The following is a 27,724-nucleotide window of genomic DNA, read 5'->3' as shown; positions in this document are numbered from 1 at the left end:
TAATATCTCTGCTGAAAAAGACTGGACCAGAGGTTACAGCGTTACTAGACTTTAGTTATCAGTGCAGTACTGTGTCAAGTGTTACTGTCGCCAAACTTTGTGGGTTTTTTGCTCAGCTCATACAACAGACAGTATTTCAGAAAGGGAGTATTTCTTTGCACGTTTCTGTGCACACACACAGCTAACGTTCCTTGCATCATGAACTGAACTTCTCCTTGGGAAAGCTCACAGCTTTGGGGTTTTGTCCCTTGTCCTCTTTTTATTCCCTCATTGTAGCCTGTCATTAGTAGGAGAAAAGGACCCTCTTACCAACAAGTCAGTCTGAGTTCAGCATTGATCAATACACCTTCAAATACTTCTTCAAGCTTGCAAGAGGATGCTTATCAATCTTTCCTGCTGCGGTATTTCTAATCAGGCAGTACAGGTAGTTGAAAGTTCACATCTATAATTCACCATGTTCCTCCATTTGTTGATACAGTCTCTTGCTGCAGAATTCTAAAATCTTCCTAACCTTCCTCGCATTTATTAAAAAGAACACTTGCCCATCTTTCTTTCCATTCTTAAGTTTCCAATATTTTTCATGTCCTTAGTGGGTTGGACATTGCAAATAAAATACACTGGTAAGGCTGCTCTGTCAATCACATGCCAAGCCTTGTGCCATACCTCCAATCCTTAAAAAGATATATATAAATTTATCATAGTTCTTTGTACCATCTTAAGCTTACACTTGCAGCTTCTGTGTCACATATCTTAATAACACAGGGATATACCAAAACTGTGAAAGTTATGAAAATGCTGACACAGGAAGCAACTGGAAGGAATATCGTCCTATTTTGCACATCTTCAAAAAGGTTGTGGTTTCTCTTTTTCACTGCTTTGGCAGGCACTCAGTGATTAAAAGGGTAATCCTTCCAGGAAGGGTGAGTAAATGGAAACTCCAGCTGTGAGGGAAAAGAAAGAAGACCATGTTTGATATTGCTACAGACCATCAAGCAAAAATCACAAAGCAATCTGGTAGAGAGAGACAGAAGACTTCTGTTTCTTTTTCTGAAAAATGTAACAGGCATTGACCCGATGTCCTTTATTGTTTCTTGAGATGTGGACAGCCAGCTTGAGATAACCACAAACAAGAACCAAATTGTTCATGACAACTTTGCATAAAAACTTATTTTAGCTTTGCGTTATACACTACTGATACAAATAATGGAGCTAGTTTGACTATGAGGAACGGCAATCCTATCGACCTTGGAGGAATGTTCTCTCTTTTATTCGAAATAAATGAAAACTGTATACAGATGTTAGTAACAGTACCTTCTTTCAAATCAAGAAGGACAAAATAGATAAATCATTATCTGAACCTCAAGTGCTCTATGCTGTGAGGTGGTGAACACCAGCTAAACAATGCTACATCAGCTTCTGTTAAAATGATTGAGAATTGAGGCCACTGGAGACCACAAAAGATTGCATGCTTCTGATGGTGATGCTATTAAAAAGACAATAAAAAGTTTAAATTTAAAACAACTTGTAATGCAAAATACTGGTTCTATAAAATATTTATTATGGCTGTCAAAAGTTATTTAATAATAATTGTTGTTTATAAAATATTTCCATAGTGTCTGTGATGAGGTTCTCCGTAATTAATTTGAAACACACAAAAGCCTCCTTCTTTTTCAGATATTCAAACTGGCTTCAAATTACATATGGAGTTTTGCATATTATTTAATCTGAAAACACAGTGATTAAGAAGGAAAGCGGCAATGGGGACTCGGGAGTTGTGGATTCCGTCTCCAGCCCAGCTATGCTACTGCTCGTGTGCCTACAAGCAAATTACTAACCTTTTTGACCCAATGTCTTCATTGAACATCTAATAGTGATGTTTGAGAGCATCTGTAAACTCACACTGTGTCTGGAAAGTCTCAGCCAGAGCTAAAAAAATGCAAAGCATTGCATATTTTCTTTCATGTATTTCTAAAATATGTGAATTATTTTACAGACATACTAGGTGTTTTATTTTTTTTTCCCCTGAGACTTCAAAGTGGGTGCATGGAAGTAGGTGTACACGTTTGGGCCCAAAAGGTCAAAATACATCCCTTTGCATCTATAATTTTTTAAATTAAGAGAGAGCTGATCCCAGGTATCGTTACTGCCAATAATTCTCTGATAGGCTTATAAATTTACTGGGGGGAAACAGAGAGATGTGTTAGTTATAATTTCAGATATGCCAGTGTTGATTGCGTTGGACTGCCACAGAGGAGAAATGGGACTATATTGCTAATGAGGTAGATAAGTCCTCAGCAGTTACAATGATACTCTTCTAAATATCTGAACCATCAATCGTCAATGAAAGCAAACTGGTGCCTTGATGGTCTGGAAGAATCCCCTTACAACTGTCAGAAACCAAATCATTAATAACACAGGAATCAATTTCTGTTCCTCGTCTCTGTTCAATCAGCAATATTATAGCAGAGGAGAATTGGGAAAGGGAGAAACCAATAGCTGACCCTTGATCCCTTAAGATATAATTTAATGTCTTCTCTCAAGTTAAAGTGAACAGTAGCATGGTCCGAATTGCTGAACAGGAGAGACTATATCGAACAAGAAGTGAGAACAGACGCAGAACAAAAGTGAAGGGGAAAGCTGGGAAAGGAAAAATTGATATAAACTAACTGGGACTTCTTGGCTGTAAAGGGCCAAGTGTGATATTCTTTATTAAGTTTCCCAAAGCGTGGCACTTTTTAAGCCATTAACTTCTGGGAATAAACAATGGTTTAACATTCTATTGAAATGAAATTAAGGCCAATCTATGAAAGACAACTTTTCCTAAAAGAAAACACAAACTTTAGCATTATAACTGATAGACAGTAAACCAGACTCTAGAAACGCTTTGCATGTGTGTGTATTTGGTCCTTCCTAAACTACAAATGCTAACAAATATATAAGCATTCCTGATAAAGATGTGGGTTTGTCATCCTAGGTCCGTTTAATACATAGTCTTGAAGATTGATCAGTTTTTTGTCCTTGCGACATTTCAGTTAAACATCAGCAGCATTAAATGTCTGGTGGTCTTCGATGTGTATTTCCACATTTCAGTTGCATCTAATTAAATCCGGATATATTAATATTTTCTCTTGTAATAAAACAATGTGGTAATGGTTAAACAATTTACTGGGATTATATTCCAAGCCTTAATTTTTGTTTAGCATAAATGTTTGTCAGTCTGTTTATTACACCTTTGAGAACACCCAGCAGACGTACTGAGAGACCTAATTCTCTAGCACTGTATACTGGAGTCTCCTCTGCCTGTAGAAAAATGGTCCCAAAATAGCAGGTAGCTCTGGTCCCTACTTCGCAGCCGCTTTAGGGACAGATGAGTGCTTCAGAAAAGGAAGTGGAAAATCAGGTTCTGCATCTTCAATTTAAAAAGTGTTAATTACCCTAAAGCCTTAGTTTACTTGTAATTGTTATGGTATTAGAATCCCTATCAGCTGACTCTTCTTTTGCTCCTTCCCTGTCAACATACTTCATTACACATTCTTCTGATGTCTTCCTGAGTCTCTTCCAATCAATCTTCAAGTTTAATCATCATAAGCCGGAAATGAGGCTGATTGCAGATCTTGATTCCAACAACCTTGGTCACAAAAATACGTCTTTTTTGCTGCTAAGGAGTAATTGAAAGCATCTGGGAATGATTAGAAACTGGAGCAGTTGGCTTGCTATCCTGGAACCCACGCTGCCAGAAGGGGGAACCGGCTCCACACCCTTGAGAGAGACCCAGGAGTACAAACCAGGTCAGGTTACCCGAGCTAAAAGTCACAGTTGTCTGTCTGGAGGCCCGCACTTCGTTTTCTTTTACTTTGACACCACTTCAGCCGAGTTATGCTAGATTTAAAGACTTTCAGCTAAGAACAGAAACATAGCTATCTGGCACAGATCATTAAAAAAAAAGATCAATATTAAGACAAGGGTCGGATTAATGAAGGGAAGATTAACCCTTTCCAAGACCTTGCAAATGGAATACAATACCTGTTGGGAGAGTGAGCAGGAGGCTTCTGGTTTGTGCTGTCCAGCTTGGTCCTTCTGTCAACGTTGCTGATATACCTGCCCTTGATTAAAGCTCCTTAGCTTTAAGGTTTAATGATTATTGACCAAAGATTTCAGAAACTTATTTCAAAGCTGCTGCATTTTAATGTAATACCACTTACAGTATCAACGTTTGGGCACATGCTGCTTTGAGGAGGCTTTTTTTTTTTTTTTTTTGCCTTTTTACATTATAGGCAACCACTAACACTAAAACACACGGACACAGCCCGAGAAGGCGCGACGTTTAATTTGCGCATTGCCTCATTTCTGTGTGACACCACCGTGCTACCACAGCCCCGGCTAAGCGGTGAGCACCCTGTCTGCGACCTGCGACCTTACGACTCCTGCTTCGGCTGCTGCCGCACAGCACTAAGCCTGCGTCTCGCGAAATGGCTCCCTAAAGCCCGTTTGTTTGGCCCTCAGAGACCAAACGCTCCCCGGACCGGCGCCGACGCGAGCATTAATGTTGTTGCCGTTACTGCCAGAGCGCGGAGGCGGCCCTACACAGGCCCCACAGGGCGACCTGAGAAGCAGAGGTGGGGTCTGCTGCGGGCGGGCCCCGCGCACCGGAAGAACGGCCTCGCCGCGGCAGACACACTCCCGGCGAGGGCCGAGGCAGCGCGCCACCGCCTCCCAACAAGGCCTTCTGACGTCACTAGGCGCGGTCGGAGGCGTGACGTCGCCGGGCCTACATTACCCGGCAAGCCCTGCGGCCCGCTGGAAGTGACGTCCGGCCGTATCCGGGGAGGGCGCGGAGGCGGCGGTGCGTGGTCCCTTGCCGTTTTGCGGTGGGTCGCGGGCGGCCGGGCCGGGAGCTCCGGAGGTGGTGGCGGTCTCCCCTCCCCCAGCTGAGGCGCTTCTCTCCCCGCAGGTGCGGCCATGGCGGACTCCACACAGAACGGGCCCATGCAAGGCGGGGCCGGTGGCGGAGCCGTGGTAAGGAGCCCCCGGCCGTGGCGGGGCGGAGCAGGCCGCGGCGCCGGCCCCGCTCTTGGCGGGGCGGGCGTGAGGGTCCTGGGTCGGCCACGGCGCTTCTCCGTGGGCGCGGGTGCCCTTTGTGCTGCGGGGAGGGTCCTGCTGGAACCGCAGTATGGCCGACTGCTCGCCCGGGTACGGGCAGGGGGAAGCGGCTCTTTCGCTTTCCGATGGAAAACGTTCTGTCGCTGCGCCGCCGCTCTCGAAAATGCCCCAGTCAGAAGTAATTCCGAGTGGCAGCAACTACGTGTCTGTAGTTGTACTGCGCAAGCGAGACAGTAGGTGATGATACGAAGACGCTTGCAGGTTGGTTGGGTTAATTTCTGGTTGCTTTCATAAAAAGGGTCTGGGGACATAGAGGAAAAGAGTGGTCTTCAAAAGCTGGTTCAAACTCGGAAGAAAAGTGTTGAGCTCTTTCAGGTGAAAGGAAACTGATGTTTTAACTGTTAGCCACCTAGTAGCCAAAAGTATGCTGTGGTTCATTAGAGCGTTTCTGGTATGGGGACTGTATCAGGAGTGGAGGGCTGTGGTTAAGGAGAGCTCAACCGCAGGAGAAGTGCTAGATTACCATTAAAAGCTTTTTTGAGGCCAAGAATGTGTAGGCCAAAACGATGCCGCTTTCCTTATGATGTAGTTACACTAACTTTACCTGAGCCTTACTTTTTCTCCCCTTGGTAAGAATTGTGGAGATTTAGCCCCAGGTGCGTGGAGTGTATTCTGAAAGGAACCTTGAAGCAATAGATGCAAAAGTCAGTCAGGTCTAAAGACCTTGCATGATAACGTTTTTGAAGCTGGCTGTTTAGTGAGGTGGTTCTGTGTAGAAGTACCACCTCCACAGAAGATCTTACCACTATATTTGGTTGTAGTGAGCCTTTTGGTTCTGAGGAAGCCTAGCTATTTTTGATCTGGTTAGTAATGTCATACGAGTCAAGTGTCACAGAACAAAAAGGTGCTCTTCACTTCGAGCTGTAATTTGCTTCTATTCAAGGTTGGGGAAGGACTTGCAATTTAATATAGAAGGGAGGAATGTTCATTGTATGCAAATATTAAGATACCAACTTCTGTGGGGGTTGGGTTTTTTCTTTTCTTCTTCTAATGTAGCAATTTCTGATGGCTAACAAGTTGGATACAGCAATGTGGATTTCCCGCTTGTTCACAGTTTACTGCTCAGCTTTATTTGTCCTGCCTCTTCTGGGGTATGTATTGTAATATTGTAAAATAGCATTAAAAAGTTGCAAAATAACTGCGCTCCCTTTTCATAGTGTTGTTTTTCATGTAAGGGTAAAATTCTATTATTCAGCTTACTTGGATGCTTTTTATCAGAACAGTTTACAGATTTTAGGTTGGTTTAAAACACTTTTAGATGTGTTTGGAAAATGTGTTGAGCGACTGTAAAGTAGTGGCAAAAGCATGTTTTTATGTGTAGCTATGGAGTAATATATTGAATTGTTTTACCTTTGGCACCTGTGGTAAGTCAGTGTTACCAGTTTTCGAGTTGTATTTTAGTAGTAGTGCTTATGTATGATAATAGAAATACTTTGGGTATTGTGCAATTGTGATGCAATTCTCAAGGGTGGAAGACTTCTGAGCAGGGGCTTGGTTCATATGGTAACATCTCATCTGATGATTTGCAGGTTGCATGAAGCAGCAAGCTTTTATCAGCGTGCCTTGCTGGCAAATGCTCTTACTAGTGCCCTCCGACTACACCAAAGGCTACCGCACTTTCAGCTTAGCAGGGCGTTCCTGGCCCAGGCTTTGCTGGAGGACAGCTGCCACTACCTGTTGTACTCTCTTATCTTTGTGAATTCCTACCCTGTTACAAGTATCCTTTACTTGTGTCATCCTGGTAATGTTGTTAAATATCTTAAAAACTTGATTCTTTTCATCACCTGATGAATGATTTGAAAAACTAGTTTAAACTAGAATATGTTTGCTATTCATAAAACATACTTTATGTAAAATAGGAGAGGCTTATGTCGATTGATCCATATTCAGGTTAATCACCTCTGTAAGTAGTACACTGCAGTCTCTGGTGACTTAGATTTTCTTTTCCTGAGACTTAAGTTCGGTGGATTTTATGACCAGCCTCAAGTGATACTTTGAGAAGTTGGTAACTTTCGTTTATTACCAGTACAGGGTTTATATACGACTCCTCACTGTAAGCAATATTCAGTAGTAGCTTTTTCAGAGAAGTTATTAAACAGATAAAGTCTGCAAAAAAGGCTTACTCCTGTGGCTTGTCAAAGGTGACTGAAGAACTGACTTGACTTTGTGCATATGCTTAATGTCCTACTCTTAAAATGTCTCTGGCAGAGGAATGTCTACATTCTTGCTCTCTAAAATCTGAATAGCTGGCATGTTCCTTGATAAAGAAATGCATTTTGTAGCATCTCTTAATAAAAAATATTATGACTACATGTGTTTGATAGATTTTAAGGAGTAACCTTGTGTGTCTTTCATGCAGAAAGAATGCATTTCAGTAGAAACATACTGGTGTGTAATAGTGTATGTTGTACTTTGCATACCTGCATACACACACATTTTGAAGTCAATAAAAATGCATAGTGAAGAGGTGTAAGAAGCAAAGGGAAGAGCTATAAATATGGATGTTAGACATATATGTGTCTTAACCCAGTATAGGTCATTCCAGCCAACTTCTTGCAAAAAGCCATTTAGCTGTGACTTGTGTGTTAGCATAACATCATGGGGAAATGAAGCACTTGTGCAGGCTATAATTTTCCTTATCGCTTGCTTCAGTGAGTATTTTTCCTGTTCTGCTGTTCTCTTTGCTTCATGCTGCCACATATACAAAGAAGGTTCTTGATGTAAGTATGATATGATGTATGATACCATTAATACTGTTGGTATTCTTGGGGGTTATAAACATGTTTGAGTTGCAGCTATGGTTTCCTTTAGCTAGACTAGAGGAGTTAGAGTGAAATTGTAGTATGGAATCTCAGCACAGAGAATCTGAGAAGTCTTTTTTTGGGTTGCTCCCTGCCATGTGCCGCGCCCCGCCCCCCCCCCCCCCCCCCTTCTGTTATGACTCAATGATATGTTGCAGTTGACACTAATTACTTTTCTTGAAATGCTATTCTTTGAAGGAAGCAAGAGCTGTGTAGCAGTTAAGTTGAAACTTAAGACATGTCTTTTCAAGCTAAACTGTAGCCTATGAAATTTAATGTTCTACCTCAGTAGTAAAATAACAAACTGCAGGGTGAGGCTAGCAAGCAAAATACTTGCCAGTTGGACCTGCTGGTCAATGAACTGCCTTGTGCAGCTTAATGTAACTCCAAACTTTGGTGTTCCTAACTGGGCTATGTTGCAACCATAGGCCCTTCCATCCTAGTGGACAGAATAAGGCTCATGGCCATCTTGTTGCAGTTGAACCTAAAATGGGTGGGTAAGGGAATTGTAACACCTCATGTTTTTAATTGAATGCTATGTAATTACGGAGTTCCAAGCTTCCGGTAGTTTTCTTTGGGATACTAATCTCCATACCTTCAAAGGATCTAATCTTAAAATGCTGAAATGAGTTGTAAATGATAATTGTTAGTATTTTGATTTCTTTGTGCTAGAGAAGATAGGTGTAACTTGTATGTTTTCTGGCAATCTTTTTTCCTTTAAAGGCACGAAGTTCAAACAGTCTGCCCTTTCTGAGAAATCTTTTGGAGAAACTGAATGCTAATCAACAGAATATTCTAAAATTCATTGCTTGCAATGAAATTTTCCTGATGCCAGCTACAGTTTTTATGCTCTTCAGGTAAGAATTACCACAACTATTTTCAGAATTAGAAACTTTCTACGTAGGATTACTTTTTTGCAGGTAGAGTTCTCTGCTGGTCACAGATCTCCATTTGTATGGTTCTGGCTGACCAAGGCTTGAACTTAGAGTTAAATTTATTTGATTCCTAGACTTCTCAAGTTGGTGCATCATGAAATCAAAAAGCATTCACTCTGATATAACTAAGCACCAAAAACCCCTTCCCTTTCATAGCATAGGTCACATTGTTGGGTCAAATTAAAGTTTTTCAGGCCTGTAAATTGTGTTCTCCTACACTGTTCAGTAAGTTGAATTTTGGTCAGTGTAATAGAATATTAAGATGTTCAGCTTCACTGAAAGTGAACTCTTATTTTTTACTATTAGATTCCAGAAATTTAAGTGGCATGAAATTTCATTGTGCTAAAACTGTGCAAGCAGGGAGTAGGTTATGTCCTCTACTGTGTTACTTCTGACCAGTGATCCTTGTTTCGTTTCTCTTTTTTTTTTTTTTTTTTTATTCCATTTGGCTTTGCCTGCTGTGCAGGCTGTTGAATTCATTTTGGGGATCTTGAGCATATGCATGTTAGAATCCTACTGAAGTCATATAGGCATAATGACCTGCCAGTCACTGAAGTTTGGGTCATTTCCTTTTAATATTTGGAGGAGGAATAACACCCTTTGTTCTATATAAGTTGTAGCACAGTGAGAGCATTTGTATTGAGTGGTCTCACAGGCAGCAGAAGGGAGGCTTTATCTTCTTGGAAGTTGGTAGAATGCTTAATTTGTCTTTATCTTTTGATATGTCAGCTGAACACTTCAGTGCTTCAGCCCTGAAGGATTCCATTTTGTTTAAGGCCACTTACCAACTGACAGATACACTCTGTGTCCAGTATCTGAAACTTTCAAGTGCTTTAAACTTCTCTTTAGGAGAACTTTTTTTTCTTTCTCTATGGAGAATTTAGTGTGTGAAGTGTTGCTACTTGGTATGTCATCTGGTAGATACTGAAGCTTATAAAAGATCATATACCAAATTTTAAAATCATATAATGGTTAAATGCAGAGTTAATGGTTAAATTCTATTGTGAGAATTTGTTCTTTAAACTGTTTTAGAATATTAAATTGCTTGTAAATACTGTACAGGAGCAAGATTTCCTCTTTTTCCCTTTCTGTCGCTTACTTTCCTTTTCACCTTATTTTTTTCTTCTGGGTAAAGATACTGCTCATACTTGAAGGAGCTCTAGTTACTGGAACTGTCATGTTCAACTTCAAACAGAGCTTTTTAATATTATGTTATATAAAGAAGCTCCAGTCATTAAAATTAAACTCATGGTATTTCTGTGCTTTGCTATGTATGGTTTGTATGCTACCCTTTCCCTGTTTTACAGCACTGTGATGTGAAACAGCAGCTTTGTAAAGTATCAAAACCTAATTTCAGTGTAACTGAAATAGTTGGATATCAGCTTGGCATTAATATCTCAATACAGCTATAATAGTCTCCAGTGTGTTCTGAGAAGTTTTGCAAAAGATATTAGAAATATGGTCCAGATAGTCAAAGTGCTACAATTGGAGCTGAAGAAGCTTGCTGTAACTGGACTACTTATGTCAGCCAATTTCTGTGCTTGACCAGCAAGCTTTTTCTTAATCCTGAACCGGTGTCCACCATCACTTCTGTGATTCTTTGCCCACCACCAGAAATGAGGCATATAAAAAACTTCATAAATATAGAATCAATACAAGAACAACACTTTAACTGCTTCATTGAGCAGTTTTGTTTTATAATGTAAGTTTCTGCTCTTGTAAGTGTATGGTTATGTACTCTTGTCAGATCTAGATTATCTGAACCAATGTGACCCCAATCTAGGTTTTTTGGAGCCTAAGTAGTTTGCTTGCTTTTATTGAGAAAAGTCTTTTTTTTTTTTTTTTTTGTCAGTATTAAGCTCTACTTCTCTATTTTCTTGCAGTGGGCAAGGGAGTCTGCTCCAGCCATTCATTTACTATAGATTTCTTACATTACGCTACTCGTCTCGGCGAAATCCATACTGTCGGTAAGCACTAAATTGATTTTCAAAGTTCATGTCTAACTGCATAGTGTTTAGGCATTCATAAATTTTTCATTCTAAAATGAATGCATAACTCATAATACTGAATCTGCAAATGGTAATTACAGAATGTGGAATACACCTGGATGCTAAAAAAAACCCCCAAACCAGCTGGTTTAAGATTACATTTATTTCATGTAACTGAACTTTTCTGAAATGTACCATCATCCTTGAATGGGAGCTTTCAGAACATGCTTGTGTAATTAGAATTGGGAAAAGAAAGTCTTTTAATTGTTCTGTAACCATTTACCAGAAAGATATCCTTATTTTTAGATTCCAGGCCTATCTGAGGCTAAGTCTATACATGAACAGGCACTTACGAACTTGTGTAATGTTGACAGAAATAAAATCTGTGGATCTTAAACATGTTCATTACCTCCTTCAGTTAAATTTGTAAGTCAGGTTAATTATAATTGAAGTAGAGCCTTATTGATTTTTGTTGGAAAGTTGGTCAAGCCAATGCCATTGCTTTAAACTTTGAAAACATAAATATTTCCCTGAGGACTTGCTCAGGTCAGTGTTTTCTCAGAACTTTTCTTATGACAAGCGTTGTATAGCGTAAGATTTTGTGAACATACTTTCCAGTCTGATCACTACTCAATTAGAAAATGGTTTGCTAAATTACTGAGGATGTGGCTTTGGCTGCCATGGCATGCAAAGATAGGTCTGAGAATCGTAAACTTAATCATGTCCTATTCCCTACTATTTTGTAAGAAATCAATTGTTCCATCTTAGTACATGGTTTAGTTTCTTTGTTTTTAACAACAACAACAATCTATGAAGGTGCTTTACCTACTTTCATATCTAAAAATAATTTAAGTCGTGCAATACTAAAACTAAGTTTCAGTAGAACTAGTTTATCCAAGATGTTCTGCTGGCCTTTATGTAGTTTTAAGGGGTGGTGTGGGTTTTATTTCTCATGTCTGTCTTCTCATAGTTGCTTCTAGAGTGCAGGGTTCTTGCATTCTGACATGAAACAGTGCAAACACACAATTACCTCCCAAGTCCTTACACTATTTCTGATAAAGCATTACTCTTCCTTTTTTTTATAGTGTGTGTTTTTTTTTCTCGGAAGTGGAATTTTTCTGCTGTCTTTATATCTGTCCTCAGCTGAAAGCTGCTGAACTAAAGTTAATTAAAATGTTGATGTTTAAAGGACGAGAGTTCTGAAGCTCTTGCAAGATACTGCAACACTGAGTTGATCTAAAGAACTTGTTAAGTAGAGTGTGTGTGGGGTGTTGAGAAAAGAAGTGAATGAAAAAGATAGATTTAGATGATATTTACTTCTGATAAGTGCTGTAAGATTTTAAAACTCTCTTTAAATCTGATTTTTCAGGACTCTCTTCACTGAGCTGAGGATTGTTGTTGAACACTTAATAATGAAGCCCTCATGCCCTGTTTTTGTAAGAAGACTATGCCTCAGCAGCATTTCCTTTATAAGCAGATTGGCACCAACTGTTGCATAGCCAAATTTCAGGCACTTGTGTTTTGTGAACATTATGAGCAGCTGGCACTTCTGCTGATGACTATAAATTCCTGGTTTTACACTGATCTCACTCCAGGCTGTATAAAAATGTGTATATGCTTTTCTTGGAGATAATATGAAATTTAGCATATCAAAAGCAAGTCATGGAAACTTAAAATTACTGTGCTGTATTGCTAATTGGTGGAAAAAAAAGTAGCTGCATCCTATCCAAAACATGCCCAGTCATACAGAATTGGTTTTTTAGGAATCGAGGACTGTTTGAGGTTGATTAAAACTTTAAGAAGTCTGTGCTCAGTAGGTTTATGTTAGTTGGAACTATAGCTCCTGTAGGATGTCTCTAGTGGATAGCAATTGGTACACATACCTATGCAGTACACTTTGGACAGTATTCTCCTGCTCACTAAATGTATCTGTAGAACCATTTTGTCTAAATTACTATATTCAATGTAAAAATATGGCCCACTTAGATTTTAATCCCTTTTGTTAAATTCAATCAAGCTGACATAGTTAACACCTTTTCTCAAGGAGAGGCTATTTTTATTAATACGATTTAAAAAGAACTCTTCCAAGTTTCTACCTTGTGACATAGTCTTATGTTATGTTGTTGGAAGAAATCTCAAGACTCTGATCATGGAAAACTCTGTGCAGTTGTCTTGTCATAACAAGATGTTTTACCAAGCCAAATTGCTGACCTGTAGGCTTTTCAGACAAAGATGCAATGCTTAAACTTTTAACCACCTCTTAAGTGAACTAATCAATGTAAACGAAGTAACTTTTGTAGAATCATTGCAGATTTGTTCTTGTGTCCACATAAATGTGAGACTGCAGTAATTCAAGCATGTCAGCTTTTTAGAAAATTAATCTGTAGCTAGCTCTATATAAATTGTTATTCCAGTTTCTGAGACTCTCATTGTGATGGGAAATTTGCGTAAAGGATTGCACCTGTTTAGGCAGCTTCTGAAACAAATGGGTGTAGGATTTTTTGGCATAAATCCATCTGACTGATCTGAAGCTAGTGTCATGACTACAGAAGTGAATATTAAATTGAGTGCTGATTATGCATTCACCCAGCAGCTGAAAGGTAGGTCGTGGAAAAAGAATATTATCTGTCTGAACACAACTTCTTTCCGTAAATTCAGGGCAAACTATTTGCGTAATCTTCTGTGGTTAATGTTAGTATTCTAATTGCATAAAATTAAATGGGTTTCATTGGCCTTTTGTAAACTTCTGTAAGCATAGTACTTAACTATTCTTCCTTGGTCAGAGAAATCTTATGTGAAACACTTTCGAAAACAGTCTTGAAGCAAAGTATTTTCCTGTAACTATTGAGTTATCTTGTCTGTGATGCGGATATCATTCAGACTTGCCAGTTGTATTAGTTTGTTAGATCAGAGCCATGTATTTATAAACTTAATTCATTTTTTGCTCAACCTCTTGGTACTTATGACCAATTGGTAATTCAATATGATATTCTTTGACTACTAGTCTTGCTCTCTGAACATGATTAGCTATTTATAGAACACTTCCACACTGCAGAAGCAACTGCATGCAGTAATGCTGTACAGCTGCTAAAGACTTGCAATGAGATTCACTATATGTATATCCTGTAATTTGAGGATTTTATAAAAACTAAAATTTCTACTGCAATAAAAGGAGTGTTAAATGTAATTTGCTAGGCTCTTCAAGCTTATTTTCTCTCTAACAGAACATACTGATGCTTGAACCTGGAAGTTGAGCAGAATGCTGTCCTGTGTGTATGTGTGCATGTTCTTATATCCCACTGCTGCTTCTGAATTGGGACATAATGTCTTGTGCATTTCTAAATTGTTTTTTAGGTAATCTTTGCTTTCTAAGGTGCAAAAATTTATGACCCTTTCCTTCAAAATTTAACCCAAGAATAAGCACTGCAACAACAGTTATCTAATCAGAGGAGAAATCTAGACCTACTTACAACCTGTTCAATTCTTCAGCACTATTCTAGACCCTCTTTCATGTTATGTGGTGTATTTTTCGAGCGGTGATATCAGATTCTGTTCAGCTCTTTGCACCACTGTGATTTAATATTTAATTTGGCCATCTAAATTCCTCTTGCATACTGGGAGTAGAAGGCAAATAAATACTTATGTAATTACTGTAAGCAAAAATAACATATTACTTCTGAGAATTTTTGTGGCCTAAGACTGCTGTTATGGGTGCAGTCTACTGTTCCTTTAATTGTATGCTGTTGCTAAATTAGAGATGAGTCTAAATTGGATCTGATGTATTGCAACTAACTGAAGGATGCTGTCTTGAGATCCAACTCTGTGAATGGATGAGGAAGATCAAAAGGAGTGAGTGAGATGTCAGTAAGTAGGGAGTTGGAAGATAGTGCCATGAAGTAGAGCTTTTATGTTGGTACTGAATTTCTTGTTAACTCCTTCTATTAAGTCTTAAAAATAGATCAAGAGGAGGAAGATGTTTCATAAACGGGATTTGATTTGGCTAGTAGTATATTCTTGGCTTTGCAAGGAGTTGCTTGACAGATGAGGCCTGGATTTTACTTGTGGCCTGGTAAAACTTACCTCTCTGATGTGCCAAGAAAACATGGAACAATGGGGTAAGGATAACTTCGAAGCCAAATAAATAAGGCAACTGACCTGCACTCTGCATCAACTTTTTTTTTTTTTTTTACTGCAGCCTTTAGGTTGCCTAAGTGATAACACCGAGTCTCCTCAATGCTGGCAAAATCATTTTGTCCTTGTGCCTGCTTCCTTACCACAGTTTGTGACTGTTTCTATACTAACAAACACATGAAATGCTGGTTGTGTCCTGATACCCTGAGATTTTTCTGGTGAAAAGAACTGTATGTTCATGCTGCTGTGCTGTCAACAGCTAGTGGTGATGCAGAGGCTGTAACAGAAGTCTGTCGTAGTAGAGAAGTTTTGCAGCTGACCATAAAACACCTGCCAACCCCCAATGTGAAGCAGAAGAGTCTTTGTCCTACTGAAAGGTTGTCTACCTAATGTGGTAGTTGTTTCCACTGGTATACATCACAGTGGTGATTGTTTTCATCATCTTAGCTTTCATAAGTTAAAGTGCTGTTGCACAGATTCTGTGGGTAGACCTACCCCTTGCTGTCCACAAGCTTGCTGTAGAAGTGATGCTCCAGTGTAAGACTGGTCTGTTCTCACCTGTAGATAAATAAAGTGTCAGGACCCACTGGGTCTGTTGGAGTAGCTAATGCCAGTTGAGGTTTCTTACACAGTAATTCACTAAAGCATCCATCCTTTCCTTTATTGTCTTTAACTTTATACTTTTATTGTCATTTTTGTCCTGTCAGTTTTATGTTTTGCTCTCTTCTTTGATGGATGTTCAAGGGGAGCAATATCTGTCAATATTTTAAGTTACATGTTTTAAGGATTTTTTTAATATATTATAATTATGAGCCACTATTCCAACAGTTTTTGAGCTGCTAACTATATATGTGATAGTACTGTTCCAAACAAATAACGTAGCTGGTGATTTTGTACAGTCTGTGTTGGACCTTTTTATCATTAGGCACTGGTATTGCAACATTTGCTGTGCAGATCCCTTATTAATTAAGGAAGTACAGTTCCTGCCCATTTTACAGACAGGAACTGAGGCATGGAGGGAAAGACCACTTGCCTGAGGTGATGTAAGAGCTCTGGCAGAGCAGGAAATAGAAAAGAGTTGGACAAACATCCAGGGGAACTGTGATTTGTTTCTACACCACATATGACTTCTTCGTCCTGTTTCCAAAATGATACTAACTGCTGCTTACACAGTTTCAAAAAGTACTGTACCTTATGGTGCTCAGAGTAAGGGTAGCGAAGACCATTGAGCTAGAACAGCATGTTCTTTTAAACAGTGTCAAAAATTGATTCTCATGTGCAAGAGCTAGCTATAGCTCCTGGTATTGTCATCTTTCTGGTGAGGAAAAATAATGCAATAGAGTAAGATTGCAAGCACTTACCCTACTAACATCTAGCATGTATGCTGATCTGTTGTAATTGTCTATAATTTTTAATGGCTGCGGTGCAAGTATTTGTGGTTAAACTATATATACTGAAAGTGGTTAGTTTATCTTTGTACTGTAACTTTTATTGTGTTACAATTATCTTAAAATCATAGGAAGAGTCAGACCTTGCTGTTTTAAATTGCCTTTTAAGGATAGACCCTTAAGCAATCCTTTATATCAAAGATGCATTATCAGTATGGATAATGTAATTGAATTTAATCTTAAATGTGGATTCAAAAATATCTTTTTCATAAAATGTCAGCATTACTTACTAATTTTTCTGCAGAAGCTAGCTCTGTGCTAATAGCAGATATTGTGCAGGTAAGGGAGTTTCATTGCTTAGTTCTGTGCCATCCAGATGGTACAAACTTCTAAAATGAATTGAAAAATTCATCTTTTGCTTGTATTCAAGGACTGAGGCACAAAATGCTAATGTAAGGGCTCAGAGGGGAAATACAGTTCTCCTGCATATTTGAGAAAATGTGAAGCCCTTTCAAGAAAATCTAATAAACATAATAATCACAGGCTGCTGACACTAAGGAAAAAGCACCTCATTCGCTCTTTCTTTTATGCAGCGATTTACTGGTCCCTACTGATTTTCAAATTGGATCACTGCAGTAAATTATCCATGCCAGTACCTGTGAAAGAAAGCACTGGGATCCATATTTGTTTAGTGCTGTGCTTAAATCAGCAAGAATGATAAATTTGATGGTATGGAATTGGAAATACCAAGGGTTTTTCTCAGTGAACGAGCAAGTATCTCCATTTGTAATTTATTGTGACCCTTTTTCACTGTATGTGCTTTGTATGTCAAATATTTATTTCAAAACAAATTAAATTGTTTTCTGTATTGATACAGCTATGGTTTTGTTGATGTTCTTGAAATCAAATTGTGTAGTTTTTTTTCTGAATTTAAAATATTACCAATATTGCGTTGCAAAACAGCACTTGTTCAAATCTCCGAGTTTGAGTTACTGACCAACAGCTTTGCATGTTAAGTGTTCTAGCTGTGTGTAGCATGTTATGTTTTTTTGTCTTGGTTTTTTGTGTGTTTAGAATAGTGCAAGACGCAGTGAGCTACTTTGGTTTCTCATTTGCTTTTTCTAGAGAAAAAGGAAGATTAAGCTGTATATCAAAACCAAGAAAAGCTCATCCCTGTCTTAAGTCATTGGAGCTATTCTGCTTTACACCTGGCATAGGTAACACTAAGTCCTGTGAAAAAATTTACCTATGTGCTCAGTTTACTACCATATTTTCAGTGCAGGTATTAATGAAGTCGACTGTACACCTGTGTTTTGGCAGGAGTCCTGTCCCTTTAATCTTAAAACAGGTTAGTTTGTGACTATGATTATGTCCCACTGCCTTAGTAAATGCCACTGCTGAACTGAAAAGGAGTCATAGCTAGCACTTGATTATTTGGAATTTATATCAGTATAATAATAATTTGTTCTGCAGCTAGTAAGCAAAATTGTAAACCAGTGTTAATAATGTGTCCCTATGTTACCCTCTTCTTGTGGGCTAGGCCTAGCTCATTTGTGATGGCATGTTAAATAGCTGACTTCTCTTTAACCCTAGTTCCAACCAGATAGGCTTTATTCTACCACAGCTGGCTACCACCATACAGCTGCAGTTTTGTTGAAGCAGTAGTGTGGATTGCTTTCTGAGGAGCCATGAAAGACTTGGTTCTTAAAGCAATGGTTAATTTGAGTTCATCTTCCTTTATCCCGGTTTCCATGTGCCTGACCAGGATACCTTGCTTGCGAGGCGAGTGAAGTGTTGCAGCAGTCCAGACTCCTGCCTGGGGTGAGGAAACTGGTTTCCTTAAGAACAAGTGCAGATCATGGTATTTTCATTTGCTCTGTGTATTCCTATGAATGTTCATTCATGCACCTTTGCCAATGTGAAGAGCTAGAGTGCGTTGGATGAAGACGGTGCATCAGTTGGTTGAGGTATTTCACAGGAAAATTAAGCTGAAAATGAGAAATGGTAAAAGTGCAGGGCTAGATTATCTGCAAAGGTTAAAGCAATGTCAACTATAGTTTTCACAAAGGTAGAAATGTAATAGAAGGAAGAAGAATGGGGAGAAAAATAATGAGAATGCAGAATAGTTTAGCTCCGTGACAAAAAAGTATGGAAATCCTACTGGGTGCTCTGTTGCTTTCACAAACCCCAATTCACCATTCATGGTTTCGTGCCATCAGTATCCTCTGGACAGTACTTAAGTTTTCTAGCTGTAAATTATTTCTAACTTAGTCTCTATTAAAATACTGTTGGAATAGCATGTTTGGATGCTGCCACATTACACAAGAGCTGACGGGCTGATCTTGGTTTACTTAAAATGGAAAACAGCTGCAGTGGAATTGTGTTCTTGTCCGTTATGTTTGAAGCTCCTGTAGTGGAAAAGTAGAGAGAAAAATACTTACGATGGTCTATATTGCTCTTGGCTTTTTTTTTTTTAAGCTTTTCTCTTTCCATGTTGCTTTGCTACATTTTTACATTGGCAGTCTAGGGGAAGATATAAGTGCAACTGCATGGGGTTTTGTCCTGATGTATGTTTGCTTCTGTGTGCAAAGACACATATAGAACATATTTGTACCTTAGCACTTTAAATTTTTTGTATTTATTTTTTTAATCTAGAAAATCTGACCAAACAGTATTTTGAGATGACAGATGTTTGCCTATTACAATCCCTTTCAACATATTCTGCTATAGCAACTTCTGTTAGGTTCTGACTAAAGCGCAACAGAAACCATTGTGATTCCTTTTAGTGATAAAGTTTAAATCATAGCTGTTATTAGCAAGTTTTTTTTGTAATGGTAGATGGAAATCTGAAGTTGACTTTCTGAATTCTCATGTGTCCACTGGCATTTTATCAATTGTATAACTGTAATACAGAGAAATACTGAAACCTTAGAAACTACAGTTAGACCATGAAGCATTGGTTCAGCGTGTGTTTGAGCATCCAGTGGTTCTATTCACATTTTTAATTCTCTCAAATTTTTTAACATCACTCTGGGGCAGAGGTAAGCAAGACATTTGGTTGCATCAATGTTTGTACTGTGGTTGATGGTCTTTATGCATACTTCAAGTGGCAGATAAATGACTAAATAAAACGTAATATTTTGAGGTTTTTTTGCCATTTGGATATGTTAATACACTTTGCTCTTTATGATTAAAAAGCCTCTTTCTGCCCTCTGCCAGCCTTCTCTCTTTGCAGAGTGTTACATTTGTAAGGGAGATAGCTTGTAAATAAAGATTCTTGCACTGCATAGGTGCTTCTAATATACTGCCTTTACGCACTTCAAAAGTACTAGTCAAGCTTATTTCACATTCTTGTAATCAATTTTTTTTTCTTACAAGCAAAAGAATCGAGCTGCTTTTAAGCTGGTCCTTGCTTTGTTTATGTAAGAGATTGTAGGACAGGTGGAGCGGCAGGAGACTAGACCTGATGATGCAGGAAGCTTCCTCCAGTCCTATGTTCCTATGCATGTCTGCAAATTACTGTAGAGAATAGGAGTAGTTGTTTCACTGTTATGTATTATGTACCTAATATTGTGTTTAAGAATTTTAAACTAGCTTTCTGCTTTAGGATGAAGATAAGTGCTGCTAACCCTAACAGTTCTTCTTCCTTACTCAAAGGCTGGAAAGCTTGTTTGACAATGTGATATGGTCATTTGAAATGAAATGGAATTCTTCTTCCATGTGCTAAACTTATTCCAAACCACTGACCTCTAGTGGCTGGTTTGCAACTACGAAGCAAAACATTTTAGTAATTTAATGTGTTCCTCATGTGTCTCTTGGCTACCGGAGAGTCTTTTTCCCTTTACATTTCTTGGGAGAATAATGTCTCTTCACGATTTATTGTACTTCGGCTTTGCAAGTACCTGACTTGTGCATTAGAAAGGAGATCAAAAGAAAACCAGATTTATGGTTAAGGTTTCTTTAAAGAAGTAACTACTCACAAGCCCAAATATTTGTTGTTGTTATTGCAAAGCTGGAAGACCCTATGATCTGTGAGAGCATCCCATAATAAAGATCTTAAAATGTTTATTGTCAAATCCTTGCAGCCATAAAGCATGGTAATTATATTAGCAGAATCCTGATTCCTTTTTGCTTAGGATGTTGCTACTTTACAATTGAAGTCTTTCCTACATGTGTAGGATTATTGATCCAGGAACAGTAATATTTTCATCTTTTTCCTGCATGACCATGAAGCACACATTTCTGAATGTATGCTGTATGAATCTTTCCCTTTTCCCTAGCTTGATTGTAGCTGCATATATCCCAGTATAACTCTCATTGATTTTTGTTGAAATAGGCAAGCGACTCTCCAGGGGGAGAGCAAGTTCTTTAAAAATGGAATGCCTCCCTTTAGGAAAACAGAGTATTGGGTAGCTAAAAGGAGTGCCTGCATTAACATGTTAAATCAGAGCCATACTGCTTTTTTTTAAGAAAATCCTGATTGTTCTCATTTACTGTGAAACCAAACTGGAAGGTCTGCTCTAGGCTCACTCCTAATGGGCTCCAGTCTCTGTCAGGGATACAGGGCCTGACCGGTGTGGGGGCTGCATTACTGCCAAGTTCTCCTGTGTGTACTAAGTGCACATGGTGATGGAGGGCTTTGAAACCATGGAGACAAAATGTAGTGTCCTCACGTCTTTTGAGCACTAAATAAAGGGCCAAATGATCTCTGCCTCTGTGTCTGCTGTCAACCTCTAGCGCTCAAAGTTTATCCCATCTTTCTTCTATCCTGATATTCCTTCCTTTCTTTACCTGCCCTATCTCCTGTTGTTGTCTGCTCTTGTGAAACCCTTTCTCTCTTCTGGAATTCCTTCCCTCTGCTTTATTGTATTCCTACTTCAACCAGTTCTGCACTACTGATGTCAGTTTAGCCTCCCAGAAGATCTGGCATGTGTCACCTGGGTTCCTGAGGAAAGGATGGGGTTGCCAGCCCTGTGCCATGAGAGGACTGTGAGCTGCTCCAGCAGCAGCAGGAGGTCACTAGCTGCCTGGCTGCTGCTGGGGTCAAAAGGGCTGGTTGAACACTGCTGCGTGCAGTTCAAGAAACTGAAGATGACTCTGCTGGTGTTCAGGTGAATGAACTGCATGTGAATAATGGAAAACACTTATCCACGTGCTGGAAATGAAAGATATTTACTTCTAGTCTATGTTGATCTTTGACCTAGTGACCATGAAATAAGTTTACAGACCTGCGTGACTCAGTGGTGTTATGCAGACTTCTGTAGACTCACCATTTTGTGCTTCGGAAGAGTCATTCCCCTCATGCACCTGCCTGCCACGAAATATTTTCTCCTTTTCTGTTAGTTTAAATATTTTACCTGAAAAACTTAAAGGCTGTTTGGGATCACTGGACACTTCATGTATTCATACTTTTTTTTTTTTTTTTTGGAACTCTCAGTATGTATTTGCTTGGTGTTAACAATATGTGTGTAGGATCATAAAAGGTACAAAATCAAAACAGTCTTTCCCTTTTAAAAACCTTGCTATGCTGCATGGAAGACACATAAGGCAGGATGTTAAGGGAATCCCAAAGAGTAATTTAAACTACATTAAGTCATTACCTCAGCTCTTGCTGCTGATCTGGGGACATTGCAAGTCTCCTCCACTGTATGAACTTGAAATATTTAATGAATTTCAGATTCAAAAATATTCAAATTGGCTTTGTACTACATCCTTTTTCGTTGTCCTGGTTTCAGCTGGGATAGAGTTAATTTTCTCCCTAGCAGCTGGTATAGTGCTGTGTTTTGGATTTAGTATGCAGAAGAATTTTGATAACACACTGATGATTTCAGTTGTTGCTCAGTAGTGTTTAGTCTAAAGTCAAGGATTTTTCAGCTTCTCATGCCCAGCCAGCAAGAAGGCTGGAGGGGCACAAGAAACTGGGAGGGGACACAGCCAGGGCAGCTGACCCAAACTGACCAAAGGAATATTCCATACCATGTGATGTCATGCCCAGTATATAAACTGGGGGGAGTTGGCTGGGCGGGGGGCAGATTGCTGCTCGAGGACTAACTGGGCATCAGTTGGTAACTGGTGAGCAATTGCATTGTGCATCACTTTTTTTTTTTAATATTCCAATTCTATTATTTAATTTAATAAAATTATTGTCATTTTATTATTTTTATTATTTTATTTTCTGTCCTATTAAAGTGTCTTTATCTCATGAGTTTTACTTTTTTCCGATTCTTCCCCCATCCCACAAGCAAGCGGCTGTGTAGTGCTTAGTTGCTGGCTGGGGTTAAACCACAACTGTCCTTTTTGGCACCCAGCGTGGAGCCCAGTGGGTTGAGATAACGACAAATCTGACTGGAATGCTTTACAACAAATTTATTGTAAGCATTCATTATATTAGTTCAATAGTTGCTGGTCACAATGTTGATTTATTTGCTCTCAAAGTCAGCGTGCTCGTTCTTAAAGTTGCATTATGTAATACCTTAGCGTATATGCTCCCTGTTGTGGCGTTTATCACCTGTGGGAACTGGGCTAGTGTTACTGTGTTGTACTTTGTAACACTGGCTTATGATACAATGGAATCGCTGGCTGTGAAACTAACTAATCTGGTATTTGTACTCAGCATTGCCGTCATCTCCGTACCTCGGGAGCCATCTGTCAGAAACTATTAATAATTACACCTTTTACCTTTTCTCCTCGGAGAGCCAATTCAAGGTGGGGAGACACATCTCTCCACCTTCCCCTTCTCCTCCAGGCAAATTACAATAGCTCTTGAGAATTTTGAAAATCCTTGGGATGTTCAAACCAGCATGTTCCTATTGCTATGTCTCCTGAATGTGTTCCAGCTATTGTATAAGGCTAAACAACTATTTAAGAATATAACCCAGAGATCTGCCCTGAGGCTGGATAATCACAGGTGGCATGGCATGTGGGAGAATATGGGCAGGTATCTAGGGAACTTCTCACCTCCAATGGTTTGCAACTACACTCCTGAACAACTACAGAACCCTGATGAAGTGACAAAATATTTGAAAGGAAAATACTGTGGCTATTCTGAAGAGGCACAACTTACTGCCCTGTGCTGGGTCCTGGCCAGACCATCTACCAAACACTGCTCAATATTATGCAGCACCCTCAGGGGGAAAGGAGGGAAAACAAAGTGACAGGCACTGCAGCTACTCCAACCCTGGTGATAGGCATTGCAGCTGAACCAGAGAACCAACCTGTGCCAGTATCAGGTGCCCCTATACAGAAGAAGAAATATACAAAAAAACCAGTTCACTTAGTGAGGAATGAAGATGAACCAGGGTCATCACAAGAACAGGAGGAAGAGGCAGAACCAGAGGTAATCACCTGATCCCTATCCCTGAGCAAGCTGTAGGATATGCGAAAGAATTTCAGCTGTCATCCAGGTGAGCACATTGTTACCTGGCTGCTCCGATGCTGGGACAATGGGGCTAGTAGCCTGGAATTAGAAGGTAGGGAAGCCAAGCAGCGGGATCCCTTTTTAGGGAAGGGGGCCTTTGACAAGGTGATCAGAAAAGGGGCACAAGCCCTTGCCTCCCGAGGCGACTCCTGTCAAGCGTGAAGGAAAGGTACCCTTTCAAGGAAGATGTTACATGTCAACCAGGCAAGTGGACCACTATGGAGAAAGGTATCCAGTACTTCAGGGAATTAGCCATGCTAGAGATGATTTGTTATGACCCAGATGACACACAGTTACCCAGAGATCCAGATAAAGTCCAATGCACGACCCACGTGGCAGAAGTTTGTATGGAGCGCACCATCGTCGTATGACAACCCATTGGCAGTACTGACCTGGAAGGATGAAGAGGCACTGACGGTGGATGAAATGGCTTGCCAACTCTGGCAATACAAAGAAAACTTCTCTTCCTCCCTATGAGCCTGTGTCTCGGCTGTGGAAAAACTGCCCAAAAAATCTGAAAAACTGATCAAACTGATTGAAAAGTCCTACTCCCCACTTGTACAGACCAGTATCTCAGCTATCAGGAGCAAGTGTTCCTCTGCTCAAGAGAGAGAATATAGAAGGTACACACCATGGGGTGCCCTGTGGTTTTACCTGTGTGACCACAGAGAGGACGTGAGGAAGTGGGATGGAAAACCTACCTCGACCCTAGATGCATGGGTACATGAGAGGAAAAACAAACACAAAAGGGGATTCTCCCAGGAAAAATGCTGCTCCAGTTTCCAGACAGAGTAGAAGGGCTGATCTTACTTCTGATCCTCTTGAACGGACTTCTAAGTAATTTTTACAAGAAGTGAGTAATGAATTCTCTGACCAGGATTAGAGGGCCCTGCCTCCAGCCAGGGGTAGGACAGGGACAACCAGGTTTATTGGACTGTCTGGATTTGCTGGCCCGGCACCTCAGACCCACAGGAGTATAAGGCTGTGGTGGACACCGGTGCACAGTGTACTCTAATGTCATCAAGTTATAAAGGGGCAGAACCCACCTGTATTTCTGGAGTGGCAGGGGGATCTCAACAGCTAACTGTATTGGAAGCTGAAGTAAGCCTAACTGAGAATGAGTGGCAGAAACACCCCATTGTGACTGGCCCAGAGGCTCCATGCATCTTTGGCATAGACTATCTCAGGAGGGGGTATTTTAAGGACCCAAAGGGGTATTGCTGGGCTTTCGGTATAGCTGCCTTGGAGATGGAGGAAATTAAACAGCTGTCTACCCTGCCTGGTCTCTCTGAGGACCCTTCGGCATGGGGTTGTTGAGGCTTAAAGAACAAGAAGTGCCAGTTGCTACCACAATGGTGCACCGGCGGCGATATCGCACCAAGACTCCCTGGTTCCCATCCATAAGCTGATTTGTCAACTGGAGAGCTGTATTGGTTTTGTGTGGCAAGGTTTTGGTAGCGGGTGGGGTTACAGGGGTGGCTTCTGTAAGAAGCTGCTGGAAGCTTCCCCTGTGTTCGACAGAGCCCATACCAGCCGGCTCTAAGACAGACCCGCCGCCGGCCAAGGCCGAGCCAATCAGCGATAGTGGTAACGCCTCTGTGATAACATTTTTAAGAAGGAAAAAAAGTTGGGACGGCGGTATTCGGCAGCCGGAGAGAGGAGTGAGAACATGTAAGAGAAACAACCCTGCGGACACCAAGGTCAGTGAAGAAGGAGGGGGAGGAGATGCTCCAGGCGCCGGAGCAGAGATTCCCCTGCAGCCCGTGGTGAAGACCATGGTGAGGCAGGCTGTCCCCCTGCAGTCCATGGAGGTCCACGGTGGAGCAGATATCCACCTGCAGCCCGTGGAGGACCCCACGCCGGAGCAGGTGGGTTCCCGAAGGAGGCTGTGACCCCGTGGGAACCCCGCGCTGGAGCAGGCTCCTGGCAGGACCTGCGGATCTGTGGAGAGAGGAGCCCACAGAGCAGGTTTTCTGGCAGGACTTGTGACCCCGTGGGGGGCTCACGCTGGAGCAGTCTGTGCCTGAAGGACTGCACACCGTGGAAAGGACCCATGCTGGAGCAGTTCGTGAAGAACTGCAGCCCGTGGGAAGGACCCACGTTGGAGAAGTTCGTGGAGGACTGTCTCCCGTGGGTGGGACCCCACGCTGGAGCAGGGGAAGAGTGTGATGAGTCCTCCCCCTGAGGAGGATGAAGCGGCAGAAAATAACGTGTGATGAACTGACCGTAAACCCCATCCCCGTCCCCCTGTGCCGCTGGGGGGGTGGTAGAGAATCCGGGAGTGAAGTTGTGCCCGGGAAGAAGGGAGGGGTGGAGGGAAGGTGTTCTGAGATTTGGTTTTATTTCTCATTACCCTACTCCGGTTGATTTGTAATAAATCAAGTTAATTTTTCCCCAAACTGAGTCTGTTTTGCCCGTGACGGTAATTGGTGAGTGATCTCTCCTATCCTTATCTCGACCCACAAGCTCATTGTTATATTTTCTCTCCCCTGTCCAGTTGAGAAGGAGGGGGAGTGATAGAACAGCTCTGGTGGGCACCTGGCATCCAGCCAGGGTCAACCCATCTCAAGAGCAAAGGGGTGATCAGCAAAACTCGGTCACCCTTTAACAGCCCCATATGGCTAGTGCAAAAGTTTAATGGAGAGTGGAGACTAACAGCAGACTATCGTGGCCTGAATGAAGTCATGCTGCTGCTGAGTGCTGCCGTGCCGGACAGGCTGGAACTTCAGTATGCACTGGAGTCAAAGGCAGCCAAGTGGAACGACACAATTAATATCGCTAATGTGTTTTTCTCAATCCCTTTGGCAGCAGAGTGCTGGCCACAGTTTGTTTTCACTTGGAGGGACGTCCAGTGCACCTGGAAACGACTGCCCCAGGGGTGGAAACACAGCCCCACCCTTTGCCGTGGACTAATCCAGACTGCACTGGAAAAGGGTGAAGCTCTGGAACACCTGCAATACACTGATGACATCACTGTATGGGGCAACACAGCAGAAGAAGTTTTTGAGAAAGGGAAGAAAATGATCCAAATCCTTCTGAAAGCCAGTTTTGCTATAAAACAAAGTAAGGTCAAGGGACTTGCGCAGGGGATCCAGTTTTTAGGAATAAAATGGCAAGATGGATGTTGTCAGATCCCAATGGATGTGATCAACAAAAGAGCAGCTAGGTGTCCACTGACTAGTAAAAAGGAAACACAAGCTTTCTTAGGTGTTGTGGGCTTTTGGAGAATGCATGTTCCAAACTACAGTCTGATTGTAAGCCCTGTCTATCAAGTGACCTGGAAGAAGAATGATTTTAAATGGGGCCCTGAGCAACAACAAGCCTTTGAACAAATTAAACAGGAGATTGTTCACGCAGTAGCCCTTGGGCCAGTCCGGGCAGGACAAGATGTTAAAAATGTGCTTTACACTGCAGCCGAGGAGAATGGCCCTACCTGGAGTCTCTGGCTGAGAGCACCTGGGGAGACCTGAGGCCAACCCCTAGGGTTCTGGGGTCAGGGATACTGAGGATCCAAGGCTGCTATACTCCAGTTTTGGCAGCACATGAAGGAGTTCGAGCTGCCTCAGAAGTGGTTGGTACTGAAGCACAGCTCCACTTAGCACCCCGACTGCCGGTGCTGGGCTGGATGTTCAAAGGGAGGGTCTCCTCTACACATCACTCGACTGATGCCACGTGGTGTAAGTGGGTTGCGCTGATCACACAACGAGCTTGAATAGGGAACCCCAGTCACCCAGGAATTGTGGAAGTGATCACAGACTGGCCAGAAGGCAAAGTATTGCCAGAGGAGGAGGTGATGTGTGTTGAAAAGGCCTCACTGTATAGTAAACTGCCAGAAAATGAGAGGCAACCTCTGTCTCCTAGCAAGAGGTTCAGATGGTACAGAAGCCCCTGCACAAGCATGACA

At 41.0% G+C, this 27,724-nt stretch overlaps 1 protein-coding gene across 4 annotated transcripts; it reads left to right on the top strand.

The window, feature by feature from the left end:
• Positions 1-4,797: 4,797 nt before the first annotated feature.
• On the top strand, positions 4,798-18,853 carry TMEM33 (transmembrane protein 33). 4 transcript variants are annotated; one of them, XM_052780166.1, is made up of 8 exons: positions 4,798-4,868; positions 4,952-5,016; positions 6,157-6,251; positions 6,690-6,877; positions 7,813-7,880; positions 8,685-8,818; positions 10,780-10,863; positions 12,254-18,853. In XM_052780166.1, exons 2-8 carry the CDS (start codon positions 4,960-4,962, stop codon positions 12,381-12,383), a joined length of 756 nt encoding a protein of 251 aa, XP_052636126.1. In that variant the 5' UTR covers positions 4,798-4,868; positions 4,952-4,959; the 3' UTR covers positions 12,384-18,853. The 4 variants fall into 4 exon arrangements, with proteins under 4 accessions (XP_052636126.1, XP_052636128.1, XP_052636129.1 ...); XM_052780168.1 differs by having other exon boundaries at positions 4,799-4,843; XM_052780169.1 differs by having other exon boundaries at positions 4,825-4,860.
• The last annotated feature ends 8,871 nt before the right edge of the window (positions 18,854-27,724 follow it).

This window comes from Harpia harpyja, chromosome 2 (genome assembly GCF_026419915.1).
Source record: "Harpia harpyja isolate bHarHar1 chromosome 2, bHarHar1 primary haplotype, whole genome shotgun sequence".
Taxonomy (NCBI): Eukaryota; Metazoa; Chordata; class Aves; order Accipitriformes; family Accipitridae; genus Harpia; species Harpia harpyja.
The sequence above is the reverse complement of the archived record's forward strand: the minus strand, read 5'-3'. Positions and strand labels throughout refer to the sequence as shown.

Bases quoted from the DNA above. Each gene is read 5' to 3' on its own strand.
- TMEM33 (XM_052780166.1), top strand. From the start codon at position 4,960: ATGGCGGACTCCACACAGAACGGGCCCATGCAAGGCGGGGCCGGTGGC. The intron at 5,017-6,156 runs GTAAGGAGCCCC...CTTCTAATGTAG, and splicing joins GGGCCGGTGGCGGAGCCGTG to CAATTTCTGATGGCTAACAA. The intron at 10,864-12,253 runs GTAAGCACTAAA...CTGATTTTTCAG, and splicing joins CGGCGAAATCCATACTGTCG to GACTCTCTTCACTGAGCTGA.